This window comes from Rhinolophus sinicus, linkage group LG07, assembly GCF_036562045.2.
Source record: "Rhinolophus sinicus isolate RSC01 linkage group LG07, ASM3656204v1, whole genome shotgun sequence".
NCBI lineage: Eukaryota > Metazoa > Chordata > Mammalia > Chiroptera > Rhinolophidae > Rhinolophus > Rhinolophus sinicus.
Window position 1 is genome coordinate 55417937 of NC_133757.1, and position 13011 is coordinate 55430947.

The window sequence follows — 13011 nt, forward strand, 5'->3', positions numbered from 1 at the left end:
TTGCTTGGGCCAGCATGTTGCTGCCCATTCCCTTCCCAGCTGATTCAGTCTGGGCAGGAAAGCCCAGAGTTGTTCCCAGCTCAAGTCCACCTGACTCCAAGGTCCAGCCACCATCTTCTTCTCTGGCCCTTCAGACCTCTGAGACCCTGCAGCTGAGACCCACTGCTGTCTGAGCCCCAAACCTTGAGCAAAGACCATTCAGACTCTGTCCATCACTGATGCTCAGTACTTAACAGTTGACAAATTCCTCTGTTTCTTGTTCATTTTATTTTTGGAACAGGCATGAAAAAAAAGTACCCTTATTCTCCAGAGAGGAAACCGGGAGGAGTGGCACAGGCTGATGGTAGGGACTCCAGGCTTCTCCTATCCCTGGGCAGCGCCTTCCTCTCTCTGGGCCTCAGTTTCCCATCTGGAGGGTGCAGGTGTTGGCCCAGATGCCCTCGGAGGACCCCTGACTGTTATTCCTTTGCCTCCCAGGCTTCTGGGAAGCCCACCTCAGCATGTGGAATCAATCCCCCTCCCCATGGTTCCTCCCACTCTGTCCCTTCTCTTCCAGTCTTGTTTTTTCACTTTTCCTTGCACTCCCTATGGAATGGTCCCTGTGCTGTGTTACCAGCAGATTTGGTACAGTCCGTGGGAGGTCTGTTTCGGGGTGAGTGGGGGTGGAGGGAACCAGTAGCTGGCTACCCTGGTTGCACCAAGACTGTCAGTCTGTGGGTTAAGGAGAGGGAACCAGACTCAGTCCTAGTGGAGGGCTGGGGCCTGTGGGAGCATGAGAGGCCCAGGCAGTTTCCAGTCTTGTAGGAAGAGAATCTGATCTCTATAAGCAACAGCAGACAGGCCTAGGCTAGAACAAGCCTGTGGTCACCGTGGGTGAGATGTCTCTGCCTGTCTCCTCCTGCCACCCCTCACTCTAATTCCACCTCTCATCGCCACCTTTCTTTCACTCTCAGTGCCACTGTCTCTCTTGGTCTCTGTCTGCAGGGGCTATGGGGGGAGGGGAGGCCTATACAAAAGGCTCAAACATAGATTTTTCTAATATTCAAATAAAAACATACCGAGTTAACCACCTTTTAACATTTTCCCCCTTTTTTAACATTTAATCTATTGGGACCCTCACGAAAAGGAACCGGCCTCCTTTTGCAAGGTCATGTCTGTCCCTCAGGTGTCTGGCCCTCATGAAGTTCAAAGAACTTCACGCTCCGCCGCTCCACCAGCCCCGCGGAGTTGCCCGCCCCGGCCGGCAGGGGTCGCCCGCGGACAGGTCCGGAGGGGCGGGACGAGGGGGCGGGGTCTTGAGGCCTGACGGGCCAATAAAGGCGACGGCGCGCGGCCGCGGAGCACTCGACCCTTTGGGTGCCGGTGACCTCTGCTGCCGTTTCTTCCGTTCGCACCGCCAGTCTCCTGCCCGGACTCGACCCGCGCTGCGATGTTGGCGCTGCGCTGCGGCTCCCGCCTGCTCGGCCTGCTCCCCGCCCCGTGCTCCTTGCCGCTGCGCCTCTCCGCGGCCCGCGCCTGCAGCGGCGGCGGCGCCAGCGACCCGTCCTCTTCTGCTGGGAACCCGCTAGTGTACCTGGACGTGGGCGCCGACGGGCAACCGCTCGGCCGCGTGGTGCTGGAGGTGAGACCACTGCACTGGAGCGCGCTGGACTGGGCACGGGGGACGCCCCTGGAAAGCCCTGAACCCTGGCCGGCGCTATGCCTGCACTCTGGATGTCCTTGCCTCCCATTTCCGGGCTCTGGGCTTCAGTTTCCCCATCTCTAAGAAGGGACATTGGATTGCTCTCTTCCAGTATCCCCTCGGAACTTTGGAGTAGTAGGGACGGGAGAGCACGTGTAGAGGAGAAAGCTCAAGGTCACATCGTAGAAGTTGAGGGGCCGGCTGGCCGGCATGGGAAGGGGGAGGGGCTCCGAGACCTCACGGGTTCGGTGTCTGGACCCGAACTCTAAGGTGGAGGGTCCGGAGGGTCCTATTCCCCTGGCCCGGGCCGGGCTGGGTGCTCACGTGGCCGTCCTTGCCTAAGGCAAGCGGGGCCCGGCTGCGCCCCGCCCCCATGGGGTCAGCCGCCGGGCTCTGGGGAATGAGCTAGGGTGTTTTTGGGCCTGCCGCTCGGCAGTGAGGGCCCGCTGGGCAGGCAGCGGGCTTCAGCGACGAGTCGGATCTCTGATGGCCCTCCTGTGAATCTGGGCAGTGTGTCTGGAGCCCTTCATCCCAACTCCAAACCCAGCCACCCTCCGAGGGCGATACTCAGTTCCTACCGCTGAATCTTTGGACTTTTTAAAAAACAAAGCAAGAAGTAAATAGTGGGGAAGGTAACAGAGGAAGCTGGGTGTAGTCTTAAAGCTCAGCGCTATTTGCAACAAAGAGGCCTCAGTTTCCTTTTCTGGAACATGGAGAGCACCCTCCAGTTTATTTTAATGGTTTGGTGCCAGGGCAGCTTTTGAAGCTGGGAGGAAAGAGGCCAGCTTGGATGGGGCTCCAACCTCCCCTTACCCCCACCCCTCCCGCCTCTCTGAGCCTCAGTTTACCATGCGCATTGAGGAACTTGGACTGGTTCCTCCCTGGACCCTTTCTCCAGGCTGAGTCTGATGCTTTGGGCGCAGCTGTAGTAGTTCTGCCAGTTCTGCCTGAGGAGGTCTCCAGGATGGCACTGTGATCTCTTCCAACAGATTAGGAAACAGAGGCCGCCTTCTTCCAGCCTTGGGTTCAGGAAGCAGCTGGCAGAAATGATAGCTGCTTAGGCTGCCCCCTGGTTAGGGTTGGGAGTCACAGGAATGGAATAGCACATGTTCTCAGTCCCCTTGGCCCCTGTGGAGCTTGGGTGGTGAAGAGGTTCCTTCATGCTCTCTTGTCCCTCTTCTCTCCCCACAGCTGAAGGCAGATGTCGTCCCAAAGACAGCAGGTAAGACAGGGCCTCGGGCCCCGTGAATCTGGTCTAGGTGAAAGAGAGAGGGGCAAGATGAAGTGGGTGGGCTGGCGAGAGGAGTCTGGGCAAGGAGACCCGGGACCAGACAGGAGCACCGTGTGTGGCTCAGCCACTGTGTACATTGGGGCAGCCTTCTGTCTCTCTGGGCCTCAGTGTTGGCCCTGCCCACCTGTCCGGTAGTAGTAGTAGCCTCAGTATCAGTAGAAGGCACATGTAAATTTTTCTGGGATAACTTCCTCACTCCTGGTGCCCAGTGTGGCCGTGTGGTGGTTCACAACCCTCGGACTCCCTGCCCTGCTGACCTGGTGCTGGAACAGCCATGAGTGTGTGCTCTGCCACTGAGATCAGAGAAGGAGATGACTTGTCCCATGTCACACAGCCAGAGCAGACCCAGGGCGCACGCCTAGGGTATTCCATGCCCTGCTCACCTGGGGGGTTAGAGGGGGGTGCTGGTTGGAACGAGGTGTGACCCCCTGGAGTTGAGGCCTGGCCCTGTTGACCTGCCTCTTCCTTCCATCCTCAGAGAACTTCCGCGCCCTATGTACTGGCGAGAAGGGCTTTGGCTACAAAGGCTCCACGTTTCACAGAGTGATTCCGTCCTTCATGTGCCAGGTCTGTGGCCCTTTCTGTGCTCAGGTCCCTCTTCTGTAAGTGGGGATAATAATGGGAGCCGCTTCTCAGGAGTGTTATGAGGATTAATGAGTGAGCACGTGCCTGGAATTTGGAAAGTACTGAATGGAGGGTAACTGTAATTACTCTTGGCCTGTCCTCTCACCCTGAGAGGCTGGATCTTGTCTGAGCTGCCATAGCCCTTCCTGGCCCCAGAAGTTAAGCAATAGGGCAAGTGGCAGGGCAACCCTACCCAGCTGGGTTGGGAAAGTTGGGTTGGAGCAAGCACTGGCATTGGGTGTGGATGTGCATGGGGGGTAGATTTTAAGGCGTATTCAGAGAGTCTCTGACCACGTACCCCTGTGTGTCACACTGAGCACTTGTCATGGGAAAAGAGGAGGAAGAAGTGGAAGGAGAGAGAGAGGGCACGGACAAGAACACACAGGTCTGGACTTGGAGCTTCTCTCTCCAGAAAAGAGCATGTCCATGGTTAAATGAATGTGTTCTTTAGTCACGTGTCCTGTCTGTTGGTCAGAAGCATTCGTATTGCTGTGTCAGAGGTTTAGGGGTTGGTGTTGACAGCAAGAACTTCCCCAGGGGTCAGGACCTGAGCTACACTGGGTATTTTCCTCCGGTAAGTCAGACTCTGCTAGGTCAGGGGTTCATGTCCTGAGCCAGCAGACCCAGAGGCAGGGGGCTTGGATGTCATGACCTTTTTGAAGTCCTTTCAGCCCGAATTCTCTCTCCATCCCTTCCACCCTGCCCTGGTGGCTGTCATCATATGGTAAGTGCCAGTGGGTTGGGGCTGGGCCTGCTGACATATCGACTGTGACGAATGCCTGGAGGAGCAGGCAGGGAAACTGTGGTGTGGGACAGGCTTGGCCAAGCCCTGTGGCTTTCTGCTGCAGAGGCCCCCAGCTCTTCTGCGGCTGTGGATGTAGTAGGAGCTGAAGTGGGTGTCCTGAGCCGAGCTAGGGACGTCCAATGCTGGAGGGCTCTCTGAGGCATGAAGTGGCAGCACTGGGGGCCCCAGGCCAAGGTTTTGAATCATCCCTTTTTGGGGACCTTTTATTAGCATTTGCAGATGCTTCAGCCAGGCTGGTCAGGTGAGGATTCCATCTCAAAAAAACGGCAACGTGGCCTTGGCTGGAGCTGGCAGCCACTGGGCTCTTCTGGCCATGGAAGCGTCAGGCGAGCCCTGAGGAAGGCTGGCAGCCCTGGGTGGACTCTGTCCTGGGAATGCAAAGCAGAGGGAAGCCACTGGGCCTGGTGAGGGGGAGATACTGGGACAGGGAGGGGGCTCAGCATAGGGAACGAGCCCTGTGCCAGCTGCTGCTGTTCCCCACAGACCAGATGTGGGAAGGAGGACCCTGGACACCTCCCTGTTTATCCTCTCAGAGTTGTGGGTAGAAAACTCTGGGTCACTGAGAATCATATGATTGGCTGTTAGACCCTTTGAGGATATTGAAAAACTTGCTCCGACGGAAAAATGAATGATTCGGAAACCAGGACAGTTATTGTGGCAGAAAATACTTAAGCTTTATTTTGGATGTTTTTTGACGTCTGCTTGAAGGCCTTCTAGCAGGGTGGGCCTCTGGTGGGTTGGGGGCCCCCCAGTGCTGCCGCAACGCCCCCCTGCCAGCTGTGGGTGGCAACAACTAAGAAGGTGCTCTGTGCCTGCAGGCTGGCGACTTCACCAACCACAATGGCACAGGAGGGAAGTCCATCTATGGAAGCCGCTTTCCTGATGAGAACTTCACCCTAAAACACGTGGGGCCAGGTGAGTGAGGGGGCCACCATTTCATGGTCTGAGTGCCCAGAGCTTTGACCCAGCCTCTGCCACACCTGGCAGGCCTGGGAAGCTGCCATCTGGTCATCGATGGCTCAATATATGATGATGCACCTTCCTTCCTTCCTTCAGTGCTCGGGCTGGTTTGTTGGGTTTCCCTAAAGCTTTGTCATTCTGAGCTTTCAGTTGAAAAACAAACTATCCTTTGGGGACTTGGCGGGGATGGGCAGCTGTAAGCACCACGCCAGCATTATGTCACCTTGAAGACCCAAGGTACAATGTGGAAAAGTCTAGAGTCAAGGCTTGGGTCCTGTTCTCTTGTTCTACCACGAGAGCCACCACAAGGCCCTTTTCTCCCTGTGGCTCTAGAGGACGGGCCCTGGGGAGCTACTTGCCCTCTGGTCCCTGGTTCTCTTCTGAGCTCCAGGATCTTCAGACTCGAATGTCCTTATGCGGTTGGAGCCATCTGATCTGCTCGTTTGAGTGAGATGCCTTCTGGGACAACGTGGCTCACCCCTGGCTTGTCTTTGCAGGTATCCTGTCCATGGCAAACGCAGGTCCCAACACCAACGGCTCCCAGTTCTTCATTTGCACCATAAAGACAGACTGGTGAGTTCCCCTGCTCCTGGCTCCAGGCCCTCCAAAAATGAGGGGCAGCCTTGCCCTGGGAGGAGCGTTCGTGTGATTTCAGAGGAAAGTAAGTAGTTTGAGGCTGGATGATCTGCTCTGGGACAGTTGCTTTCATCAGGGCTGTGAGAGAGAGAGAAAGTTCCTGAAAGGATTGAGGGAGAATGTGGGCTGTTCTTGCAACTCTGTCTTAATTAGGCTTCCTGTTGTTGCTGTCAGTTGGAATTTTCTCAGTGTGTTCTGCACACACACACAAAATATGTTGGGAAATGCTGCCCAACATATCAGACCTAAGATGGCCTGTAGGAGAAGCCTGTCAGCCTGGTTTAACCTGTTGTTTCCCAGGCTCATCTTCACCGTCGAATGCAGCTTAGGAAACGCTGTGGTAGACATTTGGATGTCACACTAGAGTTTTTATCAGGCATTAACATAGGCCTGCAGATACCCCCAGCCCCTTCGAGCCCTCTTTCCCACAGGCCCATGGATTTTAGGGATGTAGTCCCTGGGAAGTATTCCAGTAAGGGATAAGTTTCTCTGCCCAAAGTCCCTTGTGTCCCAGCCCTGAGGTATCTGGGGTTCAGGGGACAAGAGCTGGCCAGGAGCTAAGACTTAATAAAGCCCACTTCCAAGCACTTTATAGGGAGACCCAGGTGATGGGTGGATACTAGCCGTCTCTAGCCTCCAAGGCAGAAGGGACGTGGACGTCTGGGCTGGCCAGGTCGTGCTTGGCTCTTTCCCCCTAATGGCTTCTGCCATTCTGCCCCTGGCTATAACCAGTCTTGGCCTTGCTGGCACTGGACTAAGCTGCCTTTTAGGTCCTTGGAACTAAGGACCTAAGGTCCTAACTAAGGACCTAAGTTGAGAACTGCTCCAAACTTACATAGTTTCACCACACTTGTTATCTTGGCTCTCACCTTATAATTTATGACTGTTAAAATAGTTCCATTTGCACAGACCTTTCATTTCTTCAGAGTAGTTCAATATCCTGTTATCTCCTTGAGCAGAACAAGAATAATTCAGTTTTCATAGATGACGTTACCAGGCAAGGTCATACAGTGTAGGAGAGGCAGAATGTGCCCTGGAAGGGAGGCATTCTCCAGTGAATTTGGGGAGCTCAGCAAGGCTTGACACTGCGAGCTTTGGGGAGTGCCTCCAGCTTTTCAGTGTGAGCTCCTTTCAGAATAGCTGGTTTTGGTAGATAGTTCCATGAACAAGTGACCATGACGTTGGCTGACATTGCACTGCTCTCATTTTCTGCTCACCTGGCTCCCCTGCCCTTGCAGGTTGGATGGCAAACATGTTGTGTTTGGCCACGTCAAAGAAGGCATGGATGTTGTGAAAAAAATAGAATCTTTTGGCTCCAGGAATGGGAAGACCTCCAAGAAGATTGTTATCACAGACTGCGGGCAGTTGAGCTAAGGCCCTGTGGCCAGGTGCTGGGCCGGCAGCAGCTGCACGTGTGCTGACTCTCACCCAGGTGGCCGCCTCGGGCTGCCAGCATCACCTGTGCTTGTTGCACCATCGCCGTGAGCTTGAGGAAGCCCTCTCGGAAGAAACATCTAACCTCAGGACCCACCAGGACGGACTGCTTCCTTAACGCCTCCCCTTCCTCGTGACCCCGTTTCTAGACCCCCGTCGTGGACATCCTGTTACTATTCCTTACCAGGCAGCGGCTCTGATCGTCCAGCCCACGTTCACCTGTGCCTTGGATGTTGGCGGGCGGGGGTTGGATTAGCTTCCAGGGCAAGTTCCTGCCTTTTCCTTGACCTCTGTTAGGTCCAGGGGGAAAGCCAGTTGCTGCAAAAGGGCTGTTACGTATCTGTTTGATGGTGCCTTCCTAACTGGAATGATTAAATTAACAAGACTGCCTGGAGAGGAAGCTGTGACACTAGCAGCTCCATGCTGTGGTGTGACCTGAGTTGGTGGCCCAGGTCACACAACTCCAGAGCTTGGCCTCTGGAGCACAATCAGGGCTTTTGTGAAGGGTCTCATGTCGAAGGCCTTTGATCCCAGCCACTGAATCCCGTGGGTTTGCTGCTGTCGTTTTTTATAGAGTCTGTGTGGGTAGAAGTAGATGAGCCTGGTGACAAAACCACTGTGAGCCATGCCTCGTCAATGTGAATCCCTAGTCAATGTGGAAAACGGAAATGGCCTGTAAGTGCTGTGGGCTCGGGAGAAAGTAGACGTGCATTTCCTGGTGGGCTTTGATTTTTCTGTGTTTAATAACTTAAATCTACTGATTAGGTATATAATATACTTCAGCAACGTTACTTGTGTTCACCTTACATGTGATAATAAATCCTATTTTCTATAAAGGCTGGTGTCGTGGTTTGAGGAAGCAGTGTCTGTAACCCAACCTTTATTAAATTACCTGTGTCTGGTGCTAGGCTGAGGGCATTTCCATGCACTGTCTTATTTAATCACCCCAGTCACCCATGAGGGTATTATTATTGTCATTGTGTTTTACAGGTGAGGAAATGCGCTCAGACAAACTACCTCAGCACCCACAGTCTACCCCTGAGCACTGGCTGTCCTCTGAATCCCAGCTCTGCCTCTTGCTAACTCTGAGCCTGTTTCCTCAGCTTCACCGTGGGGTAACAGTAATGCCCACCTCACCGGGTGGTGAGGGTCAGATGCAGGTGAAGAGCATAGCTGAGTGCCTGGCACGCGGTCTTAGTAAGCACTCCGGAGTGATAAGGGTGCTGACGGCATTTCCCACGTGTCAGTTTTAGAGGAGGATCTGTGCTCATCTAAGGTTAGAGGTGGATTGTACTGTCCTAGATGTGCCGTTTAAATTTGGAGTTAACTTTCAGGTGTTTCTGAGTTCACAGGGAAGGCAGATTAGGGGATAAGAGGAACATTAGGAGCTTCCTTATAAACAGATATGGCACAGTCTGAATAAAAGAACCATCACATGCAGTCAGTGTGAATAGAATTACTTCACACTAGGGTTCCCTGAGTCAGATTATGTGCAATCACAGGTCCTTGTCGTCATTCTGAGGTCAGTGGCTGGAGCTGGGTCATTTGGAGTATGGGGTCTGAGTCAGGTTTTGTGAAATCACAAAGCAATGCAGATGCTGAAGTCATGGCTGGTAGGGTCCTTTGGAGTCATGGAGAATTTCCATGACGTCAGTTCAGCCGCATGGATTGGGAGGGAGCTCAACTGGCCTGGAAGGTTTTAAACAATTTTCAAGAGCCTTACGGGTCCTCAGAGTAGAATAAGGGGGAGATAAAGAGCATGGACCCCTAAACCCCGTTTTCAGTAAGATAACCTTCCTTTTTTGTTATTGGGGCTCTGCAAGGAATTTCATTTGAAGAATAGGATCTTGAGCCAAGTGCTAATAATTGGTCATTGTTCACCCAGTCCAACATTTTATAGATGGGTAAACTGAGGACCCAAGAGGGTCCATGATTGCCCAAGGTGAGCCTGTGAGGCAGCTGGCAGAGTGAGGGCTGGAACGCTGGACCTACCAGTCCAGAGGGTTTCTGTTAGAGGCCTTCCAGAATACACAGGCCCCTTTGTCCTTGGATCTCACCTGTTCTGAGGTCACAACTTCAGTCCCTGTGGAGTTTTCTCTTGACCTCTAGGGAGGCAGGGGTGCTATTGACAAGTTTGAGGAACAGCCCCTTGAGATAAGACCTGTTGGCCCTGTGATTTCTAAGGAGTCTCAGGGTCACACACAGCCTGTAGGTCTCGTGTTTCGCTTGCAGAGCTTTTCCTTTTTAATGAGTGTGTGTGTGTGTGTGTGTGTGTGTGTGTGTGTGTGTGTGGTGTCCCTCCATCTAGTGGAGTCTGATGTATGGGGACAGAGCCAGTATGCAGGAATTCCCTAAAAACTGTTCCCTGAAAACGGGGCCATTTACTGCAGTTTTCTTCCCAGCAATCTGCACACAAGCCTGCGCCTGGTCTTGGTTCTGATAGGAAGCAGGAGGCTAAGCAAGATATTGACGTGTTGCTGGCACATGGTGCCTAATACATGAATGAGGAGTGAGTCATACAGAGATGTACTCACACGTGACGCCCTGTAAACACCATGTGTTTAAATATCTGAAATAGTTTTCTCAAAACAACATGTGATAGCCTTTCAAAATGACTTCATTGAGGTATAATTTACGTACAATAAAATCCACACATTGTAAATGTACAGATCAATGACTTGGCAAATTCATACGCTGAGTCACCACCACCAAATCAAGTTAGAGAACATGTTCTTCTCTCCAGAAAGTTACCTCCCTGCCCCTTCCTAGGCAGCTACTGAATTCTACCACTATAGATTAATTCTGCCTGTTCTAGGACTTCTGACTGATAGAATCCTACAAGATTTACTTTTTGTGTGTGACTTCTTTAGTGTAGCGTGTGTGAGAGCCTGGAGAATGTCCTACCCTTCTGGGCTCTGTAGAATGCTGCGCCATGGAAAGGAATGTCTGTACATATTTCCCGGTCTGGTAAGGCTTAAACAATGCTTCTCCTAGAAATCTTGGGGTGCTGGTAAAGCATGGAGATTCCTGGGCCCCCCTCTGAGACATACTGAATACAGACTTCTCAGGGTGGGATCTAGGAATCTGAATTTTAAAATAAGAATTCTGCTAAAGTGTGAGGACTGAGTGTAGGCCAGAGTGGACAAGATTGAAAAGGGAATTGTGGCTCGCCACTTGAGTCACTATCTAGTTCTGGACACATTTTTTGCTGACGCTCTAGGGATCTGTGTGAGACCCTCCACTTACAAAAGATGCCTCACTTGAGGAGTCTGCTAACTCTCGGGTGGTGGGTGGGGGCAGCCCGAGATTTGTGGGGGCTGGTGGGCAGCTATGCTCTTCCATAGTGCTGGGAAAGGCAGCTTCCCACTGCCTCAGCCTATGGAGGTGACTTCGAAGGAAGAGCTCCCATGTTGGTGGCCTCAGCTCTTTCTTTGCCATCCAGGAGGAGGGTCTGCTTGGGTGGGCCCACCCTGGAGAGCATTTCTCAGTGAGTGGCTGCTGGGGGCCATTCGTCAGATCCATGTTCAAGGTTCACTGAAACAGAGTAGTTAGAGAAAGTCTTGGCTCTATTCTGCCCATCAGGACAGTCTCAGCCTTTAGAGGCTGTTGAGAATTATGATGGTGGTATTATTTTTATTTTTATTGTATCATATTGTAATGGTTAATTTTATGTGTCAATTTGACTGGGCCATGGGAGCCCAGACATTTACTCAAATATTCTTCTGGGTGTGTCTTTGAGGGTGTTTCTGGAGGACATTAACATCTGAATCAGTAAATTGAGTAAAAAGCAGATTGCCCTCCCTAATTTAGGTGGGCTTCATGCAGTCAATTAAAGAGCTGACCAAACATAAAGGCTGAATAAAAGGGAACTCCTCTTGCCTGTCTGAGTTGGGACATCAGCCTTTTTCTGCCTTTGGACTCAAACTGAAACATCAGCTCTTCATGGGTCTTGAGACTGGAAATTACACTATTGGTTTTGGACTGGAAATTACACTATTGGTTTTCCTGGGTCTCCAGCTTGCTGACTGCAGATCTTGGAGTTCTCAGCATGAGCAATTCCTTATAATACACACACACACACACACACACACACACACACAGTGTGACAATTGAGTTTGAGAACTTATTGCAAGGATGTTGCTAACCTTTTTTGATATCAGAGGGATTATTCATTATGAATTCGTATCAACTGGACAAACAGTTAACCAAGTTTGCTATTTGGAAGTGCTGAAAAGGCTGTGTGAAAAAGTTAGACGACCTGAAATTTTCACCAACAATTCATGGCTCTTGCATCCTGACAATGTACCAGCTCACATGGCACTGTCTGTGAGGGAGTTTTTAGCCAGTAAACAAATAATTGTATTGGAACATCCTCCCTACTCACCTGATCTGGCCCCCAATGACTTCTTTCTTTACCGAAAGATAAAAAATATACATATTGAAAGGAAGACATTTTGATGACATTCAGGACATCAAGGGTAATATGACGACAGCTCTGATGGTCATTCCAGGAAAAGAGTTCCAAAATTGCTTTTGAAGGGTGGACTAGGCACTGGCGTCAGTGCATAGCTTCCCAAGGGGAGTACTTTGAAGGTGACCGTGGTGATATTCAGCAATGAGGTATGTAGCACTTTTTCTAGGATGAGTTCTCAAACTTTGTTGTCCAACCTCGTGTGTGTGGGTGTGTGTATACATACACACACATACACACACACACAAACACACCCTATTGGTTCTGTCTTTCTGAAAAACTGTGGCTAATACACATATCTTCATTTTTTTCTAGTTACAAAACCAAAATGCACTTACAAAAATTCAAATGTTACATAAATACGTAATATAGAAAATTAAAATTACCCATAACCCTATTTCATAGTCAGTTTAGGTTTCTGCATTTGCTTAGGATATAGAAAGCTGCAAAAGCCATCATTTCTACCCCAACAATAATAAAAAGCTGAATAAAGGATAAAAGCATAACATCTGAATTCATCAGAAAGGCAACCAGGTAAGGTGAGGTCCAAAAAGGGACAAAGTCCTGGAGATGGGACATCAATGGGACAGCGCTCTACCAGAGCATATGGCTACAGAGCACATGGGTGAGGTGAAATCAGGTGAACTTGAATGAATTCTTAAAGGCAAGGAGGGCTAGTGTGTCCATCTAAACCAGCTGGGGGGCCCCCACACATAGCGGGTTTATACTCACCTGTAAGATGTCTCACCCAGCCTCAGTTAGATGCTCAGGAGAAGGACGAGTCGGGCAGAGGACCCTATAAGCCTGCCTTGGAAGAGACCTGCAGTGATCTTCAGCTCCCGGAGAAAGGCATGAATCCATGCTCACTTTCTCTCCTAATCTGCCAGGGGAAGGGCAATACCCTCCTCACCCCAAGAAAAAGTGAAAGCTCACTGGCTGGGGAAAGGGAGAAGAAAAAAATCCTGTAACCCTTGGGGACGGGCAAGAAACCATCCAGGGCTCAAGGTTCTATACTGCTACCAACTGGAAATCGGCTACTCCTGGGGAAAGGGGCAAACGTACACCGAAAACATGCTTAAGACTGAGGCTGGCCCAGGACCACAGAGAGC

The 13011-nt window shown here is 51.4% G+C and overlaps 1 protein-coding gene and 1 long non-coding RNA gene across 2 annotated transcripts; one reads left to right on the forward strand and one right to left on the reverse strand.

Annotated features, from left to right (window-relative positions):
• Positions 1 to 1322: 1322 nt before the first annotated feature.
• PPIF (peptidylprolyl isomerase F) lies at positions 1323 to 8267 on the forward strand. The gene is made up of 6 exons (XM_019749505.2): positions 1323 to 1621; positions 2873 to 2903; positions 3451 to 3539; positions 5220 to 5316; positions 5859 to 5934; positions 7236 to 8267. Exons 1-6 carry the CDS (start codon positions 1430 to 1432, stop codon positions 7369 to 7371), a joined length of 621 nt encoding a protein of 206 aa, XP_019605064.2. The 5' UTR covers positions 1323 to 1429; the 3' UTR covers positions 7372 to 8267.
• On the reverse strand, positions 5051 to 12772 carry LOC141572948 (uncharacterized). The gene is made up of 2 exons (XR_012498537.1): positions 12635 to 12772; positions 5051 to 6075 (listed from the first exon to the last, which is right to left on the reverse strand). It is a non-coding gene; the product is annotated as an uncharacterized LOC141572948 (long non-coding RNA).
• Between the last annotated feature and the right edge of the window lie 239 nt (positions 12773 to 13011).

What these genes read in the sequence shown, in the direction of transcription:
- PPIF (XM_019749505.2), top strand. Translation starts at nt 1,430, where the DNA reads ATGTTGGCGCTGCGCTGCGGCTCCCGCCTGCTCGGCCTGCTCCCCGCC. An exon ending in TCGGCCGCGTGGTGCTGGAG is followed by an intron (nt 1,622 to 2,872) that starts GTGAGACCACTG and finishes CTCTCCCCACAG; the next exon opens with CTGAAGGCAGATGTCGTCCC. An exon ending in TTCCGTCCTTCATGTGCCAG is followed by an intron (nt 3,540 to 5,219) that starts GTCTGTGGCCCT and finishes CTGTGCCTGCAG; the next exon opens with GCTGGCGACTTCACCAACCA.